At 42.2% G+C, this 22,291-nt stretch overlaps 2 protein-coding genes across 2 annotated transcripts; one reads left to right on the top strand and one right to left on the bottom strand.

The window, feature by feature from the left end:
• The first annotated feature begins 22 nt into the window (after positions 1-22).
• Positions 23-15,565, top strand: slc1a8a (solute carrier family 1 member 8a). The gene is made up of 11 exons (XM_067513231.1): positions 23-3,608; positions 5,213-5,292; positions 6,311-6,526; positions 7,731-7,773; positions 7,875-8,082; positions 9,063-9,162; positions 9,912-10,145; positions 10,229-10,423; positions 11,325-11,459; positions 11,718-11,820; positions 12,549-15,565. The coding sequence occupies exons 1-11, from the start codon at positions 3,357-3,359 to the stop codon at positions 12,717-12,719; spliced, it is 1,737 nt and encodes a 578-aa protein (XP_067369332.1). The 5' UTR covers positions 23-3,356; the 3' UTR covers positions 12,720-15,565.
• A 1,443-nt stretch (positions 15,566-17,008) lies between these two features.
• Positions 17,009-22,287, bottom strand: zgc:113223 (uncharacterized protein LOC541424 homolog). Its single transcript, XM_067513224.1, has 8 exons — positions 22,149-22,287; positions 21,245-21,302; positions 20,833-20,957; positions 19,560-19,634; positions 18,633-18,728; positions 17,824-17,952; positions 17,540-17,701; positions 17,009-17,351 (listed from the first exon to the last, which is right to left on the bottom strand). Exons 1-8 carry the CDS (start codon positions 22,203-22,205, stop codon positions 17,208-17,210), a joined length of 846 nt encoding a protein of 281 aa, XP_067369325.1. The 5' UTR covers positions 22,206-22,287; the 3' UTR covers positions 17,009-17,207.
• Between the last annotated feature and the right edge of the window lie 4 nt (positions 22,288-22,291).

The raw sequence follows: 22,291 nt of genomic DNA, 5'->3' as shown, positions 1-22,291 counted from the left end.
CTCATGAGTGAAACCTCTGGATAAGCTTTACACAGTTTTGTCTTTTTGAAACCAAAGTATAAAATGAATTCGATCGTCTTTTCTCATACAACCTGTTGTGATTTTTCTGACAGCAGGTGCTGCTGGTAGGACCAGTAGCTGCACACTGGAAAACGCACAGCTCCAAAGCCGGGGACACCTGCAGAAAGGGACAGAGAGAGGGAGACGGAGAGGGACAAAGACAACTATGAGAGAAAGAACACACTGTTGCTGGTGGAGGAAAGGAGCTCAGTGCATCGCATGACTATAACTAACTAACTATAGGATTTGTCTGAACTGTTCCTTGAATATTTCTAAAAGAACAATTTTGTCTATTTTTAAAGGACATCTAGGGAATTTACTAAGACGTGTGAGGATTTATGTCAGACTTTGCCCGTAGGTTAACAATTGTTACATGACAGTTGCTTCCCGTCCTTCTGCTCCACTTCCTGATTGTTGATTGGATTAGGACCGAAGCGCAAGATTTAAATTTTTTTACTGACACAGTTTGGCCAAGCTTGTCCAGCGTCACAATCTGGACCTGTGCAGGCTCCTGGTTTAATCCCACAGTTTAGGTTGGCTGTAATGTGATCAACCAGAGATCCATCTGAGATTAGAGAGGAAACTCAGCAGTTGGTCAGTTGGTTGATTTAACTTCGTATAAAGGAGGATTTGCTCCTTTACGAAACTCTCTCCAATCAGACTGGATCTGATGGCTCTGTTATGTTGTCCACTTGGAGGTTGACCGCGGTGCAGAAGCAGTTTGATTCCAGCACGTGTAACAATTATGTTTTTCTGAACCAGCTTTTTTAACACTCACCAACACACAGATTGATAGTTTCCCAGGTGAATTCAATCATTGAATCCTTCCATCAATCTTTATTTATACAGCACTTTTTGTAGAGCGTGATGCTATTCAAAGTGTTTTACCACAAGTCACACTAAAGGGCAGTAAAACGGTAAAATAGTGAGACCGTTGCACGCAGAACAATAAAAGCTTATTAATGAAACGATTAAAAACAATTTATTTGGTGGATAAAATAAGGATAAAATGAGAGAAGCCGCATCAACGAGAAATAACCATATATAAATGTGTAGTGCACATAAAATAGCACATTGAACTGCCATCTGTGAGCACGCATCCATATTATCTGCCATCAGCTTCTCCCGACGTAGCGCGTGGCGTCATCAACACAGTTACCGCTAAACTACAAAATCAGCATCCGAACGCTTTCACGGTTATAACTACACATCACTTTCCTCTGCACTTCCAACTTTTTATCAGTTTGTCATCTTTCCCATCGGACAAGATTACTGAACGCGAGCGTGAACGAAGCATATACCTCTACTGCTCTTCCCCATGCCCACCCCCCTCACCCACCTGTGTGTTTTCAGCAGCCAGGAGAAGCAGCAGCTCCAGAAGCTAGTTGACGCTGCCCTCAGTGATTACAGACCACATCACACATCATGAAACGTCTAGAGAGACTGGTACTGTTACATTTGAGGCCTCATTTGAGAAACTCTTTGGACTCACTGCAGTTTGCTTATTGCCCCCAGGTTGGAGTGGATGATGCCATCATCTACCTGCTGCAGTGAGCTCTCTCTCACCTGGACAAAGTAGGCAGCACTGTGAGGATCGTGTTCTTTGATTTCTCCAGTGCTTTGAATACAACCCAGCCTGTTCTGCTAAGAGAGAAGCTGAAGAAGATACAGGTCGACCTCTCCATCACCTCATGGGTTGCTGACTACTTGACAGACCACAATTTGTGAGGCTGGTATGTATGTTAGAGCAGGTGATCAGCAACATAGGAGCACCTCAGGGGCACCTCTCCCCCTTCCTCTTCACCTGTACACCTCTGATTTCCAGTACATCTCGGACTCCTGTGATCAGCTGAAGTTATGTGATGACTCTGCAGTGGTGGGGGTGAGGGGGCAGAGTACAGAGGCTTAGTGGACGGCTTTGTGGACTGGTGTGGAAACAATCACCTTATCTTGAATGTGCCTAAAGCCAACAAGATGGTTGAGGACTAGGAGCAGAGTCAACACCATCCACCAACTCCATTCTGGGTGAGGTGGTGGAGGGATACACATATATTGGAGTTCACCTTAACAGCAGACTGGACTGGACATGCAACACAGCAGCTGTCTACAGAAAAGCTCAGAGAAGACTCAACTTCCTGAGGAAGCTCAGATCCATTAATCTGTGCAGCCAGATGTTACCAGTCTGTTGTGTCCAGTGCAGTATGTCTTTGGTGCTGTCTGCTGGGGCAGCAGCATCAGAACCAGTGACACTAATAAATGGAATAAATAGATTAGGACAGCTGGCTCTGTCCTGGGGGCCACTGTGGAAACTCTGGAGTTAGTAGTGGAGAGGAAGATGCTGGACAACTGTTGAACATCAGGGAGAACAGCTCGCATCCTCTGCACAAGCTGCTGGTCAACCAGCAGAACATTTAGACGTTTAATAGTAGTGGTTCTAAAATTGATCCCTGGGGAACTCCGTGCTCTATTTTAGACGCTTTAAATACATTTTCACTAACTTCATCAAAGTAATATCTGCCAGAATGATATGAAGAAGACGAGGTCGGCATGGTTTCAGCGTGATGTCAGACATCCTACCTTTCCCAGATGTTCTGAGTCTCCTGCAAAGTGTTACTGTCTTTATTCAACACAGGATAGTACAATGCATTTATAACTTCCTCTATTCTACACTAGATAAAATGTCAAAATCAGATGTTCTGCTGTAGTAGCTTGTGTTTATTCAATAACTCATCATACAGATGTCAGTAAATAAATTTTCTTGATATCCTTTATGTTTTCTCTGATAAAACTGAAGTAGTTCTATGTGGTATTTAAAAAAAGATCTTCAAACCTGCAATAACACTGACAAAATAGTTACTGAGCCTATAACAGTTTACACAGTAGCATTTCTAAACACTTAATAGCTGCTTGTTGAATGCTTTGCAAGATAAACCTCAAAGAGGGAGTCCAACAGGTCTGTCTAAACCTGCAGAATCCTTTGACCTCTGCTGGCTTTGTGACCCCTGCAGTTGAGCCAAAATGAGTAAAACGTTAACAACAGGATCGCTCCAGCAGCAGGACCTGATGCTACAACAAAGGCGTGTGAGGTTTTATTCCACCTCTTTAAGCCTCTTAGTCCCTGTAAGTCTGCCTGCCTGCCTGCAGCCGGCCTGCAGAGCTGCAGAGGCTCTGATCGCGCTGTGATGATTTAATCCCTCAGTGGAAAAGGTTAGCTTGTCTTTGGCTCTTGCAGGTTTGTCACCCTGCCAGCTTCGCACAAAAACACAGCCGAAGACCAGAAGGAAGTCTTGGAGAGCATGGAGGAGCTTCTGTTACCGACCGTCAAAGAGGACCTGCGGTCTGAGCATAAATCCTATGCTCCAGGTGCCTCAGGGAGGACCATGGGGGACAGACTCAAAACCTTTCTCTGGGTGGTGGTGAATGGAGACCTGATAAGAAACGTCAGGGATTTTTGTAAGAGGAACGGGCTGCTGACACTGTCTGTTATCTCTGTAGCGACCGGCTGCATGCTGGGCTTCATGCTGAGAGGAACTCAGATGTCCACACAGGTACGCGTCACCTGATTAAATGTTAGCGGCTATACTGGGTCCTTTAGGATACAGCTGCTTGGGGCGAAATATTTAAACATATATATATATATATATATGTGTGTATGTGGACATATATAAGGACTCATCTTTGCTTGGTGTTGATACATTAATTTTCCTTTAAATGTCTCACTGACCTCTCACGTTGATAATTTTTTGTTTAAAGTCCCGTCAGGGTTCACTTGCTACGCCGTTGGGATGGTTACTGGGTCTTGTTCAGGGAGGTTGTTGTTGTCCTGCTCTCTGGTCCTCTGGGCATTTTTCTTATGTGATGCTTTCTTCTCTTCATTTGCTTTTCCAGTATCTGCTCTGACGTTGTTACCTTTTACTGCGATTGCACTTTTTTGATGACTGGTTTATTCTCCTGGCTCCAACTTCTCCGGTGTACCTCTTCGGATGGGTAGTCAAGACCGTGTGTTTTTGCTTAGCAGTCTACAAGGCTGTGTAGACAGTAACTGCCATAATTAGTACCACTGCACAAACAGAGGTGTTTGTTGGACTGTAGTGACTCTCTGGTGCTTCTACTACATTTTTACCTTCCTTCACATTGAGCCGTTTTAAAAAAAAAGGTGATGACCAGCAGCAGATTAGTGTCCCCAGCTTGGCACATTGCCACTTCCAGCACAGACAGGAAGCTGGAGGGCAACATAATGTCAGTCCTAATTAGTAAAACATCAGGTAAAAAACATCCAGATAATCTAACCAGGGAGCTGTGCATGCAACACAATGTGATTCCTGGTTCTACCAACATTTCCATGCTGCTTCGCTAATTGCTTTGTGTCCATAATGAGAAAGTGAAAATAGCAAGGTGCTTAAAAAGGCAAGAAAGACAGTGGAAGAAGATATTCAGCACAGTCCTCACTGCAAATGATGAGTGTTAGCAAAAAATAGTGAATGAACTTTTCCGTTTACAACAGCAACAGCTTCCTTAAACCGACCCATTATTTTTATTTCAGGTTCATCCTCTTCCTGTGTGGAAAAGTGTCAGAGACTGTTACCAACCACAGACAGGGACTGCAGCCAGTCCAAATCCACACTCATTAATCCTTCCATTCACTAAGTGTCGGGGTGTTTCATCCTCTCAGTTAGAAATAACTGTGATGAGCTGTGACTCACACATTTAATGATTAAAACAGACACAACTATGACCAAATGACTGTAAATGGTGAAGTGTTTTAATAGTTTGCATTTTAGTCATTTTGTCTCTTTTAGTCTTTTGTAAAGCTGTCGTATGGACTTGTAAGTCTGTTTTCATCCCAGTGTTTCTATAAAATGGGCACTGACACAGAAAAATCTCAGACAAACAAAGACCGTAAAGAGACACTGTTGACTATTGTACAAATACGTGAAAATAAGACCAATTGAAAATCGCCAAGTAGAGATTCAAATATTCCAAAAGTGAATTCATTAAAAATTCTCTGTGAACAAACACAAACAACTGGACTCACTGTGGATAATCGGAATCTTTCGAGTTGAATGCTGAACCATTTCACTGCAATCAACAATCACTGACACGATTACTTATTATATTATTTAAAATGATGATGTTTCATTTTTCACAACAGGCCAAGATCTACTTCTCTTTTCCTGGAGAGCTGCTGATGAGGATGTTAAAGATGCTCATTCTTCCCCTCATCACGTCCAGGTAGGTTCATGTCCTGCTGCACATCAGTAGGGGAGAATGTAGGATGAGCTGCTTTAAACAAACTTGTTGATGCTCATTTAAACTCCACTAAGTGCTATTTATGCACTTTAGTATTTGATTGTGCAGATTAGTATTTTCATGTTGTGCTTGCTGATGAAACCATCAGTCTGTTTTCTGCATTAACTGATGTCGGCAGCTGAATCTGCGCTGCCTCGTTTCAGCGATGAAGCTCCTTGGTTGGTGGCAACACGTGCTCCAAAACCACAATGTTTCGGTTCCAGCTTGAGACCTTTGTTGCGAGACCGCTCTTGCTTTCTTTACATGAATTCTGTCCGTCTCTTCACAACTCACTGTTAACAACAAACATGCCAATAAATGCATTAAAAAAGAAAACTGCTGCAGTTTCCCTTTAGGCACATATTCAATTTCTATTGTTTTCATATTCAGACACTGCTTTTCATCAGCATAAAGCTGCTTGATAACTTTTCATACGCTCTACTGGCTACAACAGGTACAGTTAAATGCCATAACATCTGTCTTTATTCAGAAGTAGTTGGAAATCTCTAAATTAAATGATGTTTTTTATTACTGTCATTGTAAAATGTGAGTTATTATATTTTTGTTTTTATAGTCTTGGCTGCAGCCCACTGGTCTGACATTTTTCCAAAACATCAAACCCTCTTCAGCCTGGCTTCTTGTTACTGTACTTCATTAATTTTATGTGCGTTTTATGTATGTTATATTTCATTCATTGATTTTTCTGCATAAAGTATTGGATTCTTTGTGTTAGTCCTATTCTCTCTTTAGATTTATTCTCAATGTCAATAATCTGTAAAACACTGAAAGGTGCTGTATAAAGTCTTGGTTGATTCAGAGATGTTCCTAATTTTTGGCTTTATGGATGTAAATTGGAAGGACTCCACCTTTAACTGCAGCAGCTCTGGAATAAACCTACAGACCTACTCTCTGCCTTTGTGCTAAGCTAAAAGGCTAAACACCTTCACTGTCCTGTGTCCAGTTTGATGTCGGGTCTTTCATCGATGGAGTCGAAGGCCTGCTGTCGGATGGGCGTCCTCACCGTCACCTACTACCTGTGGACCACCTTTATCGCCGTGGTGGTCGGCATCGTGCTCGTCATCATCATCAAACCCGGCGTGGGGACGGAGATGGAGAGCCACCGGCTGGGAGCGGGGCCCGTCATGACCTCAGCCGACGCCCTGCTCGACCTCATCAGGTGAGATTGATCAAAGGTCAGCTGGGAGGCCTGAGTGTCTGGTCGGTTGTCTGCAGAAGGTGGAGTGCTCACTTCCTCAGGTAATGACCAGGATATCTGATAGACAAAGTAGCAGAGTCATGGGGGGCTTGTTTGACTGCGGTGGTGAAACTGTTTTATGGTTGTGTTCAGTTGGTGAAGGTTAGAGACAGATTGTGGCCTGAATGAACCAAAATATTTTTGTTGTTTAAACCACAGAGGTGACTCTGGACTTGATCTTGATTCTTTGAGGTTACAGTTTTGCTCTTACATGCAGTTTAGTTGTACAGGAACCTAATTTTTAAAAGAGAGATTTGTAGTAAACAAAATAATGAACATATTCAACATACTGGTGAGACACAGAGTTCGACAGACTGAGCCTCCAACGGACTGAACGTCACTCAGATCAACACGTTGTGAAAACACACACCATCACACACTCTGTTTCACACTCATCAATCCCATTACACACGTGGCTGATCGCTGTATTTTTAGTAATCCTGCCGGGATGAGTGACAGATTAACCGAGTCAGTGATCTCTGCTGCAGCACGTTGGCTGACCGTGCTCTTGTGCCTCCTTTAAAACCCACGACCACTTCTGAAGGTGGATCACGAGCCGGACGAACGCATCATCATCCTGTTGACCTTTAACCTCAGTGGACGATCACGTCACCTGGACCGTTTCCCTCCTCATTCTTCTTTATTTACCTTCCTGCTGTCCAATGGCAGCGTGGACCTGGCCCAGGTCTCTGGTTTCTGCAGGATCTTCCATCGTGGTCACCCGGACAGGCTGCAAGGAGCTTCGAGTGCTCAAGTCCACACTGGCAACATCTAGCTGCTTTTCAGCAATAGCAAAGGTTTTTAATTTCTTTTAATGTGCAGCAGGTTCCTGATGTTTTACTGCAAAGAAACCTGGAAACGATCAGGAACTTTGAGGATTCAGAAACAAGCAGCTGTGACATGTAAACTGAAGCAGAAATGTTTCCGAATCTGATTCCTATTTTTGATTTCTTTAAGCTAATGTTTTACTCCACTTAAGCTCACGTTCGGATGGGTTTCATTAACATATCTGAGGCTTAAAAGAAACACATTTCATCTTAGTTTAACTTTGAGTTTGAGTTCGTGGTCACTTCATGTTGACAATGTTTTAAAAAACTCCAATCGCATTTTTTTTTTTCCTCCACAGAAACATGGTCCCCTCTAATCTGATCGAGGCCACATTTCAGCAGGTAGGACATAATGTAAAAATAAAGGTAGAGACACATGTAGGACAGTTGTTAATAATGTGTCTCTTGATTTCTCCACATACTAACTCATCAAGTGTTTTTAGTACAAAACAGACCTGATTCCCATCCTCAAAGTCCCAACCAGAACCATCCAGCCAAACTTTGTCTACGTCGTCCCCAACGAGAGCGATCCTCAAGGTCGGACTGTGTATCTGGAGCTGACTCCGGCTCCAGAGGTCACGTACAGAATGAGTCCTGGCAGCAGCCAACAGATGAACGTCCTGGGCATCGTCATCTTCTCTGCAACCATGGGTGAGAAGGTCCAGGATCTCCTTAAATACGTGTAATAACATTTTCTAAGACATCTTTTTAAACCTGTCATGATGAGGTGTCAGTTATGGAATTTTGAAACCTCAGTTTTCCAAATCGGACCTGCATCCGCCTCCTTCTACATCCCGTAATCACTGAGCTTTTGGCTCCTCACCACCTCCAGACCACAGTGCACCACCCTTTTGGGGTTAATTCCAGATTTAATTTGTTGTTCTTGGCTGTTCTGGTTCTGTCTTTATAACCGTGGGCTGATATACAGTCAGATCCATTCTTATTTGGACAATGAGCCCATTTCTTTGTCATTTTGGCTCCATAAGGCCCCAAAGTGGGTCTGTAATGGAACAGTCTAGATGTGTGTACTGTCAGCTTTAACTGAAGAAATGGCAACTCATTTTATACATAGGTCATATTATTATATTTCAGGAGCGGAAAATCAGCAGCTCAGCAGATAAAACATACAGAGTCGTGGCATTTAGAATCTGTTAATTCTCAAAAAAAAAAAAACTCTGTGAAAAACAAAATACAACCTCATGAGATACAACATAAACATTTATAATAATTAATAATTTTTAGCTTTAAAATGAAAGGACTGTGAGTACAACGGTTCTAATTCCTACAGTTATTATCTAATGCATTTGACCAAAGCCCTCAGTCTACATTTAGAGCACATCCTGTTTTATTTCCAGCTCACTGCACTGCTACAGATTCCCCCTCAGGATGCTCCGCAACATTTTTCAGACACTTTTCATAGTAGAAAGTTTCTCAACTGTTCTGTTTTGTTCTCATTTAACAAAGGGTGCACGTCCAGCCTTTGACCTTAAATTATATTTAGTAAATTTGGGGTTTTGGACATACGTTCTAAACTCTAAATTAACGTAGGACGTGCTCTCAACTGTCTGGACACTTTGAATTCAGACTTGCAGAGTTCAGTTTGTGTTCAATTTTAGAGAATGTGGTTTTAGGTCTGTTGCTGGGGAGGATGGGAGAACGAGGAGCTCCACTGATCAACGTCTGTCAGTGTATCAACGAGTGTGTGATGAAGATCATCAACGCCGCTGTATGGTGAGCCCAGTACTCTAAATGCACACAAAGTTTTGCTGCAGTGCAAAAACAAAAGTCGTAGGGGTCAAAAATGTGTAGCCACGTTTGTGTATTAACCTCTGTTGTGTTACCGAGACTTTAAACCTGAGCACAGAAAGTGTCACAGCTATGCAGACAAACTAATGTTGGTGTTTACTGGTGAATTTTTTTACACTTTTACACAACAAACCACAGAGGGACATACAAGTCTATAACACAGATTTTATTCCCAAAAGAAATATTGATTGTGCTGCTTATCACACAAATGTTGAAGTCTCATCTCCATTTATTAGACAAACCCTCAAAGGGGAAAATTATGGCAAAGAAAAATGGTAAGAATTAAAGAAAATTTAGGGCTAAAGTTACTCAACAACTCGTTGTAAAAACCAAAACGGACCAGCTGTTAATGTTTGAGCTGATTTTGACCACTTAATGTACTGATGGGTGTTAATCCAAATGAATACATCATCATTTATTAGTCAATTCGATTCATCTGAAAAAAGTAGCTACTAACCAAAAAGCTGTAAACTAAATGTCGTGGACTGAAAGTAAAGTTTTTAGCTCTGAATTGTAGTGTAGTGAAAGTAGTCTGAAATGGAAACACTACAGTAAAGTACGATAGAACATTTGTCATCTTAAGACAATGATCCCTTCACATTTTAAAGGTCTTTCCTCCAGGACACACTGGTCTGATAAAAATCATCAGAATGTTGTCTGCTGTGCCCCCTCAGGTACTTTCCATTTGGGATCATCTTCCTGGTGGCCGGGAAGATCCTGGACATGCAGGATCCAAGCACTCTGGGGAAGAAGCTGGGCTGGTATGGCATCACTGTCTTAGCTGGACTCTTCATCCATGGTCTCATCCTCCTGCCCCTCTTCTACTTCCTCCTTACCAGGAAAAACCCCTTTACATACATACGTGGCCTGCTGCAGGCAATGGTGATTGCTCTGGCTACCTCCTCCAGGTCAGAGTCCACCAGAGACCTGGTTTACTAGCTGCTCTGTGGGTTTGTTCAGGTCCGTTTGAATATAATATTTCTATCCTCAGCTCCGCCACGCTTCCCATCACCATGAAGTGTTTGTTGGAGAACTGCCGCATCGAGAGGCAGATTGCTCGCTTCGTCCTTCCAGTGGGAGCCACCATCAACATGGACGGCACAGCACTGTACGAAGCTGTGGCAACCATCTTTATTGCTCAGGTCAACGACTACGAGTTGGACTTTGGCCAGTTGGTCACCATCAGGTACAACAACATCCACACATTCTAAATGTATTTGAGACAATTCAGGAGGGTTGTGGGAACATACAGAGTATAAAGGACAAGAAGAACAGGACTGGTCTCCTGGAACATTAACAAATAGTTTTGTTTTGTTTTTTCTTATTTTCCCAATTGGGAAGAATCTCTGCTGAGCCTGCAGATGGTAGCTGGTAGTGGGGTCACTGAGCTGTAGAGCTTTGCTTTGGGATATATCGCTGTGTGGTGTAGGGAGAAGAAGGATTGTAGACCTGGAGGAGGGAGTTCAGGTGGGAAGGTGTTGCTGAGTTGACCTCTGTAGGTGAGAGTCAGAGCTTTGAGTCTGATAAAGCCACTGCAGAGATCTGAAAGGTGGTGTCACATGACCTTTTTGGTTGATCACAACTGAGGAGGAGGTTGATTGTGCTACTGGTAGCTGGTGGAACCCAAGGATGAGGTATAGATGGAGGAGAGAAGAGGGTCGATGACTGAGTCCTGCAGCACACGTGTGGTGAGGCACTGACTGTCCAGATAAGTAGGGCATGAGCCAAGTGAGAGCTGGACCAGATGTCCTCAAGTCCAAAAGTGATCGGGACATCAAGACAGAGAGGACTGAACACTTTAGAAGCGACAAAAAGACGCCTTTAGAAGACACTGCTGGTCTGTTTTGTAGATATTAATCCAACCATGATACAATATTTTAAATACTTGCTGTGGTGTTTCAGATCACAAAAAGTTTTAACTTCTAACATCCAGAATTGTAGTGGTTGGTGCTTTGTCTGCGGGTTATGGAAAGAAATCCAGCTGAACGCTGTTTATTTCCTGTACGACTAATGTAAAACCTGCTAAATGATAGAAATTAATGGAGTTCATCACAGATCAGGTTCAATTTGTTTTCTTCCCGTTGCAGCATCACTGCTACAGCTGCCAGCATTGGTGCAGCAGGAATCCCCCAGGCTGGTCTGGTTACCATGGTGATTGTACTGACATCAGTGGGGTTACCGCCAGATGACATCACACTGATTGTGGCCATTGACTGGATCCTGTGAGTAACTGCATTGTTTGTGTTGCACGTTCATGTATGGAACATAATTATTCAGGATTTATTAAGTGTCAAACTGGACAGAAACTAGAAACAGAAAGAAATTAAATGAATATACTCAAAGAATAAGTACTATTTACACTGCTGGACAAAACAGGAGAAAAGGCCTGAATGATGTATAAAACATACTCAGAGCTCATAGACCCACGTCTGGACTGTTTCTGCTCTGATGGCGTCTTCTCCTCCCATCCGTTTCTACAGTGACAGGTTCCGGACCATGATCAACGTCCTTGGTGACGCCCTGGCAGCAGGAATTGTTGCTCACCTCTGTCGAAAAGATTTCCCCCTCAGCGGAGCCGGAAAGGTGAAAACACTGACGCTGCAATTCACGCTTTGATCATATGCAGAACAGACGTCACACAGGCCACAGAGTCATGGATGAAAGGCGGCGTTTGAGGCAAAAGTAAAAGCAGATGGAAGGAAATTCCCACCAGTAAAAGAGAGGAAAAGAAAACAGGGAAACAAACACCGTATTTCATAAAGTCTGGGTCACTACATCCAAGATAAAATCCTCAACATATTACCGACAACATTTTTACTTGTGGCAGTTCTGGCCCTAAAATTGGTTCTGATTATTGCTATGAAATAGAAATGTTGTTAATAACTGATTTAGAATTATTACAGGGCTATTTTCACTTTCTTTGGGTCATCTTTCCATTATCTCTACACATTTATCTTGTTTAGGGTTGTGGGGGGCTGGAGCCCATTTCAGCTGTCATAGGGCGAGAGGCGGGGTCCACCCTGGACAGAGACACATACACAGACAGACAACCATTCACCCTCACATTCACACCTACGGGCAATTAAGATTCACCAGTTAACCAAACGTGCATGTCTTTGGGCAGTGGGAGGAAAGAAATACATAATAAATTAATACAAAACAAAATATTGGAGCTGGGTGACTGTGGCGCAGGAAGGTAGAGCGGACTGTCCACCAGTCTCGCAGTTGTTGGTTCAATCCCCGGCTCCTTATGGGCACTGATGAGCATGATTGTTGACAGTGAGACTATGGTTTTTTTGTTTCCTTTTCAGCCTGTTCCCTCCTATGGTACACAGACTCCTCATGCTCACAACAACTCGCACAGTGTTGATGTGCCAATGACGGAGATCCACACACAGAAAGACGGCATGTTTGAGGTGTTGGCCGACTCAGCAGGCGGAAGACGCGCGCACACTGTGTACTACAACATCTGTCAGGTGTGATAGGACGAGATGGAGCAGCTCGTCTCAGAACACCAGGAGAGTCTGGGGCCCTCTGAGCAGGAGTCTTCTTCCTATGGTTTGGTGTGAGCGGACCGAAGCTTCATTGGGAGCTTTGCCCTGCTGATCACAAAGGACAAAGTCCAAGAGGTCAAAGGGCACAAGGACCATAAGATGTGGAAATGCGGCATCAGTGCTAACCACCAAGCTATCCTGAATAAGGAATGTGCATTTTGGAAATCAAGCTGATCTAATCCAGAGGATTACGGCTACGTGCTGCCTTTCTGGGACCAGCTACTGCCATTTACAAAAGGGTGTTTGAGTGACAGAATTTTTACTTTGTCCCCTTTAGGGACAAATAAGCTCTATAGACATTTTTTTTTTACCTAAGAAGAAAGAAATAAGCTTCAGGCCCTTTGGATTATTTGAATCCTGAGAGATAATGTTAAAGATTTTTTAATCTGGGACCTACCAAGTGGACGCACATCTTTGAGTTGATGTTCTCTGTTCCTATGTTCACAACAGTTTTCATCCCTCGGTGTTTCCACCTCTGACTCAACAGTGCGTCCGAATCCAAGTGCTCTTCATCTTCCAGGCTCAACCTTTTTTTTCTTCTGTCTCCTTAGTATCTGACAGCATGCTGGCATGCACTCGAACTGGCTTCATTTGAAGTCGACGTGCTTTATTTTTTTCTCTTGTTGAAACAAAGTGCTGCAGGATTTATGGGATTCTTGCAGGTAACGCGAACAGATGCTAGTTTGGGTTTCAGCTGATCTCATTTCAAAATGAACCTTCAAAGCGAAAGCTTTCAGTGATTTATTCATGTCTGGTAAACGTAACGGTGTCACGTAAAAAGTTTTTATCCACAATTTATGTTTGTCAGTATTTTTAATCTCTTTTATGCAGCATTTCTCTCCAGCTTCACAAAAGTCTAAAAATGTCCAAGTCTGCAGTTGTCATTGCTAAAAACAAACTGGTAAAAGGTTCTGTCAGATGTCTAAAGCACAATCTCGTCTGTACACACAAACATGTACAATACGTGTAAGGGATGTCAAAGATATTGTCTTTTTTTTAATGTGCGGTCTTGTATAGTTATCCGTATATTTATACTCCCCATCCAAACTACTTTAAAGTTATAGTGTGATAGTATTTCTGACATTTTTTTACTATAAGATGCTCAAACACTTAAACATGGGAACGTGCAGTCGAAGCCTTCCGTGACACAGGCTCATTAAATAACACAGAGATACTCACCAAAGAACTTCTGCTTCATTAATAAGTTGATCAGCTTTTTATTTAGGGGCAGCGCAGAGTGTGGCGAAGCATAACAAGTGAAGCTGTTTCAGAGCAGAGAGGAATGTTCCAGAGTCTCACCTTGGTGCTGATCTGAAGTTATTTCATAATTTAAAATGTTCATGTCAATCGACGAATATTTTATTGGTAATTAGTTTTAATCATTTTGCTGTAAAAATTCCTGCGACCTGCTTCACGTGTTTAATGATTTTCTGTTTTAATTTCATAATTTAAGGTTTTACATGAATTGTGAATGTGTTTTTAACACTCGATAGATTAAACCATTATTATTTAGGTCAGGAGATCATCAGATAAATCTACTATGGAAAAACTTTATCTTTGACATTCCTTAAAAATACAACAGTCAGCTACTTATTGAAAAAAATGTAGTATATATGATACAATGACAATATTATTTGTTCATGTGCACAACAAATTCAAGACCAGAGCTAAAATATTCACAAATCTACAAACTATTTTGATCAATCGTTGAAGATTGATGAAAATTTTGGCAGTTTAGGACTATTGGCTGTTTCATTCAGACGTGGATGAAATAGTTGGTCGGCTTCCATGTAAAAAGAAAGAAACCCACAGTTTTCTTTGAAAGATCTTTTAAAGTATTAAAGAAATTAATGAAGTACAAGAAATATAAGGATGAAACAAATCTGGACAATGTTTATTGTTATATTATTAAAAATATGTGAATCAAAGATCAAAAGTGAGATTTTCATTTATTACTTTTGTCCCTTTCAAGTTTTTCAGCAAATATTGTGGGTTTCATCTTTCTTTTGTGTAAAGTCACCAACAGTTTATCCACATCTGTGAGACATCTGGCAGTGCTATACCAGTACAATTTACATTTTTTACATTATGAATTTATTTCTTCCTTACATCTGCTGGACTCTGTTCAGGTCTAAAGGTTTCTAACATCCTGATCACAAGCTACACCGTAATGACATGCTGACAGGCTGCAGATATGCTGATGGACTAAAGTCACTTCATGAAAAGTTCACACTTTACTCGGAGAGAGGAATGTTACCAATCTAATCTTCTCAGATTCATTAAGGAAATCAATCTCCAATAACCATAAACAGTATGTTTAAAGGGCTCAAAGGTTATGAACTGGTCTTTTCCCAGGTTTCAACCACGAAATGTTTCAGAATCTACCTTGTGTACATTACTTTAACTTCTTTTATGCATTGAGATTTGGGAGTTACTAACAATTAAGGTTCAACCAAAAGTGTGACGTGACGGGATATTAACTTCTCACCTGCAGCAAATCTAAAGCTTATTATTTTGTGTTTTTGTATTATTTGAAAAGCTTAACATTCCATAATTGTTCAGTAATGTTCCTCTAAGCTCACCTACAGTTTAAACATGACGACATCATTACGATGTTGATGTTCACTTGCATCGTCTCAGTGGAGTTAATTGTGAAAACCTGCCTTAATTTGACTGAACCCAGAAACCTCATTGTTCCTCTGCCAACGCACAACGGCAAACTGCAACATTTTCAACTATCTCAACACTTTTCATCCAACTGCATTATAAACGTAGAGCACATCTTGTTTTTTTTATATATGAAAGATGGGTTTTTGGACTTTGTGTGATATATATTTGTATTTCAAAATAAAGGCTGTGTTAATGTAGTACTAGATGTGATACAACTATTAGCTAATACAAGAGGCACCAACTGGTGCTAAAGCCGTGCGTATGCTTCCCCTAACTATATGTTTGCACGTACATAGTGATACTGTGCTTATCATCGAGCACTGCTTGAGCACGTCATCCTTCAAAATCTTCTAATACGCACAAAGTAAACGGCAACGCTGACATTGACGTCACCTGTGCATATGCACTGGTAATTAGCAAGTCCATCAAGATCCTAATGTAAACAGTTGACCTGTTTTGGCTGTGGGTTTGTTTGCACCATGGCTGCCTCCTTATGAGATGCAATGCAGCACATGAGCAGTGTTTGCAGCTTTAATTCCCAAAGGTGGCTCGTCCACACATTGTGTCTCTCAGAATGAGGGAAATGTTTGGAACTGCTGCTTTTGTGTTGCTGAATCCTCCACATTAGCACGAGGTGACGTGAAAAAATGATGCTGGTGACATTCCATAGACATTGGTAACATGTAAATATACTGAGATGTTAGAAAGGACACTTCCTCTGTCTCTGCACCGCAGCTATTTTTAACCCCCTCACAGGCCGTGTAGTCGTTAATCCAATAAAGTGAGCGTGAGGACGCACAGGACCGAATCCCTGCAACGACACGCAGCTGCAGGTGCCTCTGCCGCTAATCCTCCACCGCAGATTAAAGTCACAATGACGACTTGATGAGTGAGAGAGGAACAACGGGGATTAATTAACCAGGCTTACAGATGGGGGTCTCCTGTCCTGCTGGGACTTCCTGTCCTCAAGGACATTAAAGGAAAACTGAACATGAAGTGGTGTCATGTGAAACTCCTCATATAAGACCGAGCTGCAAAGTATCACGGTAATGAGACATGAAGATCTCTGCGGTTTTACTCTGGTGTTCGTCACAGTGCAGCCTCCAGGGAAATTCACACTTTATCTCAGAATGTGGCTGATAAGAAAAGTTTAAACTAACCTAAAATTTATAACTGACCTTTTATAACATGCACTGGCTAAAAGTGTTTAATGTCTTTTTATTTTATTCCTAAAATTAGACTTCACGTTGACCAGCCAGAGATGATGTTCCGCAGCCTCTGTGGTGTGTCTGATGGCTCTGATCCCTCCAGCCCCTGTAGCAGTGTGAAAACCGAGTGAACGCTCAGTAAAGGCCCCACAGCCCACGTCCACTGGCTTGCAGCCGGTTTGACCACCCAAAGGTCCTGGTACCTTGCATGCTTGTCTCATAAGCCTCCTCAGCGCCATCTTCTCAGAGAGGGTTGAGTTTGAGCGAGTAGTTAGTTAGTTAGTCAGGGTGACACACAATAAGTACAGAACATTTGTCGCACCAGGAAAACACTTCAAACATTGACATTCAGTTTTAATGATATGTGTGCAAACATCAGCGAGTTCTAACATAAAAATATAAAGGCTTTCACATGATGGAATAGATTAAAATTGACCAGGACAAACATTCACTCCTCACTAAAGTATCCAAACGATGAATTCACCCTGTAAACAGATCTCGTCTCTCCCTCAGCTTCGGGTCTGTCAGAAAAATGATCCTATTCTTCGTCTAAGTTTGGGAAAGCAGGAAACCACACGCTGTCCTTCCTCTGCGATTTGCTCCTGGTTGCATTTAGTTTTTTGTTCCTTTGGACTTTGTTTATCCAGGAGATCTGAGCAGCAGCCAGGAAGATCATGACGACCTGCCAGAGGAAAGATTAGAAATGAGTGTTTTTCACTTTCTGTCATTAACTTTATGCTAACGGAGACAAAACCACAGAGCGTCCTTTGCTCCTAAGATTGACGCTCGTCAGTTTTCAGCAACTCGCTATTAAAACTACAACGATATCGTGCGTGACCGTGATTTACGGTGGATGTGAGCTGGTGTCACCTCGAGCAGCAGCAGGCCACAGGTCAGGCCGCCCACCAGCAGCAGGTTGTTCTTAGCCCACCAGACGATTTTCTCCAGGCAGCCGACGGTGAAGACCCTCTGTCGAGCTAAACGCTCGTCCCCTCGCTGTTTCCCATAACCACACATGGTGTTCAACACTGTCTGCAGGGGACAACACACATCAGGGCTGTGAGAGGTCTGTAAAGCACATTTTCATCCTAATCCACAAAAAGAAAACACATTTTGCTTCTGAAGCCTGTTGGGCACCAGCTGTTGGTTCTGACCTGGTTCTGCAGACGGACACAACAGGAGAAGGGAACTCCACAGGCCTCCAGACTGGGGTTGGTCTCTGAACACTGGAAGTAGACGTTTTGGGACCAGTCCTTGTAGCCCTCAACACCACAGCACTGAAACTGTTAGAACAGCAGCTCAGAACAGACACGATTTTAGTCGCCAGTCATGTGCATCAGTTGCTGCACAAGGACACAGAAAGTACCCATAATGCATCTGTGCATCCAAAAGCTAACAAACCATCAGGCTAATTCATGCTTTCTCTGTTCATGGCACTTTCCAAGTCTCACATTCTGGTGATGCTTCTGTCAAGAGTTGCACGTTATGTATAAAGGTGCATCAGATCACAAAAGACAGTGATGGGTTTTTTCAGATTTGGGTGGTTGGACTTGTGTAACTCACTTTAGCATTTATACCTTAAAAAAAACGTAACTCTTGGAGAATCAAGGAACTTTTTCCCCTGCTCATAAACTACTGCAAACTTCCAATTTCAAATGAAACATTACAATAATACATCTTAAAATAAAATCTTAAATCTTCAGTTGTGGGCGGCACGGTGGAGGAGTGGTTTGCGCTGCTGCCTCACAGCTAGATGGTCCCCAATTCCAATCCCCAGCTGGTTGCAGCCTTTCTGTGTGGAGTTTGCATGTTCTCCCCATGCTTGCATGGGTGTCCTCCCACAGTCCAAAGACATCCATGTTAGCGTACTGGTAGGTGTGAATGTGAGTGTGAATAGATGTCTGTCTGTGTGTCTCTACGCGTTGGCCCTGAGATTGACTGGAAAAATCTTTCTCTTCTTCACCTTCTTCTGGACGAAGTCGATGACATTCTCCAGGTCCTGGTCCTCCCTGTATCGGACGATGGCTTTCATCATCAGCCTGTCCGTCCTCTCCATCACCTGAACAACAACATCAGGTTTGGTTACAGAGAAAGTCGCAGTGCTGCATGAACTAAGGTGGTGGTGGGAAGAAACTGAGTCAGCTTGTTTTTTGCATTTTGGGGGTAATTTGCAGACTCTGAACAATAATATTAGCATTATAGTCCTTTCTCCCCCACCTGCTCTTTTCCGTCCCATCAGATCGGTGTGACCTTCAGAGGTTCTCCATTCTAGCAGGCAAGGCCAGCGGCACGCTGAGCCCCCAGGCCAGTAGGGCAAAACTTAAACTATGTAGACGCTACATAGTAAAACAAAGTTGTGTGTGCAAAGTTTGCAACACAACACTACAAAACAAACACCCACTGAAATAATAAATATAATAAATTAAACAGCGTTAGCTAAATGCTGCTAGTGGAGCTGTAACTGTGGTGAAGACACAGGTGAATAACAGAACTTCCACTAGTGTCACGTTGTTTCTTTTGTTCGCTTTGACATTTACCATGAGCTAACTCCGCTAACTACGTTAGCAGAGTCACCAGAAGTCAATGTGTTAGCTTAGCGAGCAGGAATAGCAGCAGATAATCAGCTGCTTTCAGTATGTAACTGAGGGAAGCTGTGTCCTACTGAGCTAAACGTCAAGTTATGAATGAAAGTTATGAAATTTAGATGCAAAGAAATGTGGTGCACTATAAATCACTGGTGTATTACTGCATCAGTAGTAAGTTATTGTGCTATGTGCAGAGTGGTGTGTATTTTTTGTATTTTCCCATATTTTATGCATAGCGGTTTTATGCTACATAGATTTTTGCCCAGGGCACCAACAGACTCTAGAATCGCCACAGGTGATGTTACCACATCAGTGAAGAGATATCCCACAATTCCAGCTGCGATCTGCAGGAAGAGGACGACTGCCAGGATCCCCAGAAACTGCAGGAGTAAACAAGACACAACTAGATGACCTGAAGAGTAAGAACTGAGCAACGCGGCAACACCAGCAGCCAGATTTGTTAGAAATGTAAACACTACGTCATTCAGCTGCATTTAATGTGCGGCTTCATAAGTACTTTTACTTTTGTCGATACAAGTGTGTTTTGCTGATGCTTTTATGGCAAAGTAAGACTCGTGCACATTGCATTAACCAAAGACAAAAATGTTTGAGACCCTATCTCGGAATTACAAGATACGATCTTCTAAATATGAGAACATTTCCGAACCTGCCTTGGAATAATCAGGTTTTTCGGACGTCTGCAGCATTTTCAATACTAAAAAAAAAGTCTTTAAGTGAAACAGAAATGCTGATAGATAATTTGGTGGACAACAAATAGGCTATAAAGTGAGCTTTGATTTGCAGCATTTAGTAACGTAGGCGACGCTTCAGAACTTTCCTGAGAATCATCCCGTTTTCAAGTTTCCTTTATTGATACGAAGAAATCAGTGAGTCATCTGTACGTCCATTAATTAACATTAATCGTTAAAAACTGGTGACCAACTTCTACAGGAAACAGGAAGTACAGCGTTGCCATGGAAAATTGAAAGCCACACTGCCTAAAGCAAAGCTCAGTTAGCTAATTTAGTTGACTTTCTGAAAAGCTAATTCTGTCCAATTATCTTTCGACAGTTCTGATTTACTACAGAGTTTAGGAAGTATTGAAAACTGTCACTGAACTACTGTAAGACTGAAGACATCCTAAAAATCTGATTATTCTAAGGCAGGTCCTGAAAAGTATGACATACCTAACTCATAACTACGTGGTCCAGATCTTGTAAATAAGAGAAACTTGTAATAATAAGATCCAATTAGAATTAAGGTTTTTTTGTTTTATCTGGTCAATGTCTGAATTGTTATTGGCTTCAGCAAAGACAGACATTTGAGTCTTTCTTCTCCCATTAATCATGTGACGAACCCTCACATTTATCCCGTGACCCCCAGGAGGCCCCCGAACCCTAGTTTGGGAACCAAAGGACTATGCAAACTCTATATGTTTTAAAATCAGGACAAACTTTACCGCACAATAAACTACTTCTACTACTGATACTTCAAAGCCCATTTTACTGATAATACATGTAGGATTCTGTAAATGAGTACTTTTTAAATGTTTTTGTGTTGGTATTTATAAGTGAGTACCGTCTTCAGCAGGTAGGTGGCGTTACGCAGAGCTCCTAAACATCCTAGGAAGGTGATGAGGAACATCACCGAGCCCACGATGATCAGCAGCAGAGCTGGATCCAATGCCAGAGTGTCGACCACATCTGTGCATGCGTGCACATACACACACACACACACACACAAACACACACATTGTAGTTTGTTTTACTAGTTTGGGGAGGAGGTCCAACCATGGATGGACCAACCTGACATCTATATGTAGTATATAGTACGAGTAACAGAAGTTAGTTTCCCTTTACCCTTTTTTGGCTTTTCAGTATAAAGAGCAAACTTTGACCAGTTCAGGTCATGACAACAACCAGGTCATAGGTCGGTTCCTCCAGATGTAAAGGGCTAATGCACACAATCAGTCTGTTACTGTTTGACCAACCTGTCTCCTTGGCGATCTTAGCATAGACCCCCACCGCTATGAGGACGGCGCTCACAACCTGCAGACAAAGACAGAATATTAGTTCTGAGCTCCTCAACCTCCGTCTCCAGGATGGAGAACTACATTACAGGACATAAATAAATACTGTACAGAAATTGAGTGATGGTCTTTACGGATTCATAAAGTGGGTTTTTGATGCCTGTCCCGACTCCAAGAACTAGAAAGATGACAGCTATCTGTGGACTGTGCTGCAGAATGAATGTAACCTTCAGTTACTGGTCTCAGAGAACATGTAGTGACCTCACTTTTCATGCGATTTGCTTTTTCGCTAAAGCACATGTGACTGACTGTCATGTGAGACATGTTGCTTTCTTTCCAGTCTACATCAACATTTATTAGTTTCTAATATATAAAAAAAGAAATATTTCTATATTCAAACCACCAGGCGGTAGTAATGTTGTGGCTAAACGGTGCATATTATACATAACGGTATTTAACGCAACTTTCAAAAACTACTGCAGTAAAATAGTCAAACCATGTGAATGCTAATGAAATGTCACACGGAATGTGTTTCTCCGTGAGTACGTTCACTTTTGCTACTTTAACTATGCTAATACTTTTAAAGCAGTAAGTGACATTTATGAAGCAGTACTTTTACTTGTAGCGGAGTATTTCTATGATGTGAATTCTGATGTGAAATAAATGATTTCCAGTTGTTAAAGCTGCTGCCGTTTTCACACCTTTTCCTATGAAGCGCTGGAACTGGATGTTGAAATCACTCGTAGTAAAAGCATATTGTGCAACAGTGGGAAAGAAGAGTGAGCGCTGCCGAGAGTGTGAACATGAACGTCTGAGCAAAGTCCCACATTTGATTCTGAATCTGTCCCCAGACAGAGACACTCACCCAGAAGACGTAGCAGCAGATGAATAATGTGTACTTGATGCCTTGGTATCCTCTCATCTCCTCTCAGCAGATCTGTGTCGTTCAGTCCGACTGGTGGAGGTTTGTCGTCTGCGGGAAGACGTGTGTCGGCCTGCAGGGTGCAT

This window comes from Channa argus, chromosome 8 (assembly GCF_033026475.1).
Source record: "Channa argus isolate prfri chromosome 8, Channa argus male v1.0, whole genome shotgun sequence".
Taxonomy (NCBI): domain Eukaryota; kingdom Metazoa; phylum Chordata; class Actinopteri; order Anabantiformes; family Channidae; genus Channa; species Channa argus.
Note: the sequence above shows the minus strand (reverse complement) of the source record. Positions and strands in the feature narration are given on the sequence as shown.

Bases quoted from the DNA above. Each gene is read 5' to 3' on its own strand.
- slc1a8a (XM_067513231.1), top strand. From the start codon at position 3,357: ATGGAGGAGCTTCTGTTACCGACCGTCAAAGAGGACCTGCGGTCTGAG. The intron at 3,609-5,212 runs GTACGCGTCACC...TTTTCACAACAG, and splicing joins GAACTCAGATGTCCACACAG to GCCAAGATCTACTTCTCTTT. The intron at 11,460-11,717 runs GTGAGTAACTGC...CCGTTTCTACAG, and splicing joins GTGGCCATTGACTGGATCCT to TGACAGGTTCCGGACCATGA.
- zgc:113223 (XM_067513224.1), bottom strand. From the start codon at position 22,205: ATGAGAGGATACCAAGGCATCAAGTACACATTATTCATCTGCTGCTAC. The intron at 18,729-19,559 runs GTAACATCACCT...GTTGTTGTTCAG, and splicing joins GATATCTCTTCACTGATGTG to GTGATGGAGAGGACGGACAG. The intron at 17,953-18,632 runs GTGAAGAAGAGA...CTGTTCTAACAG, and splicing joins TCGACTTCGTCCAGAAGAAG to TTTCAGTGCTGTGGTGTTGA.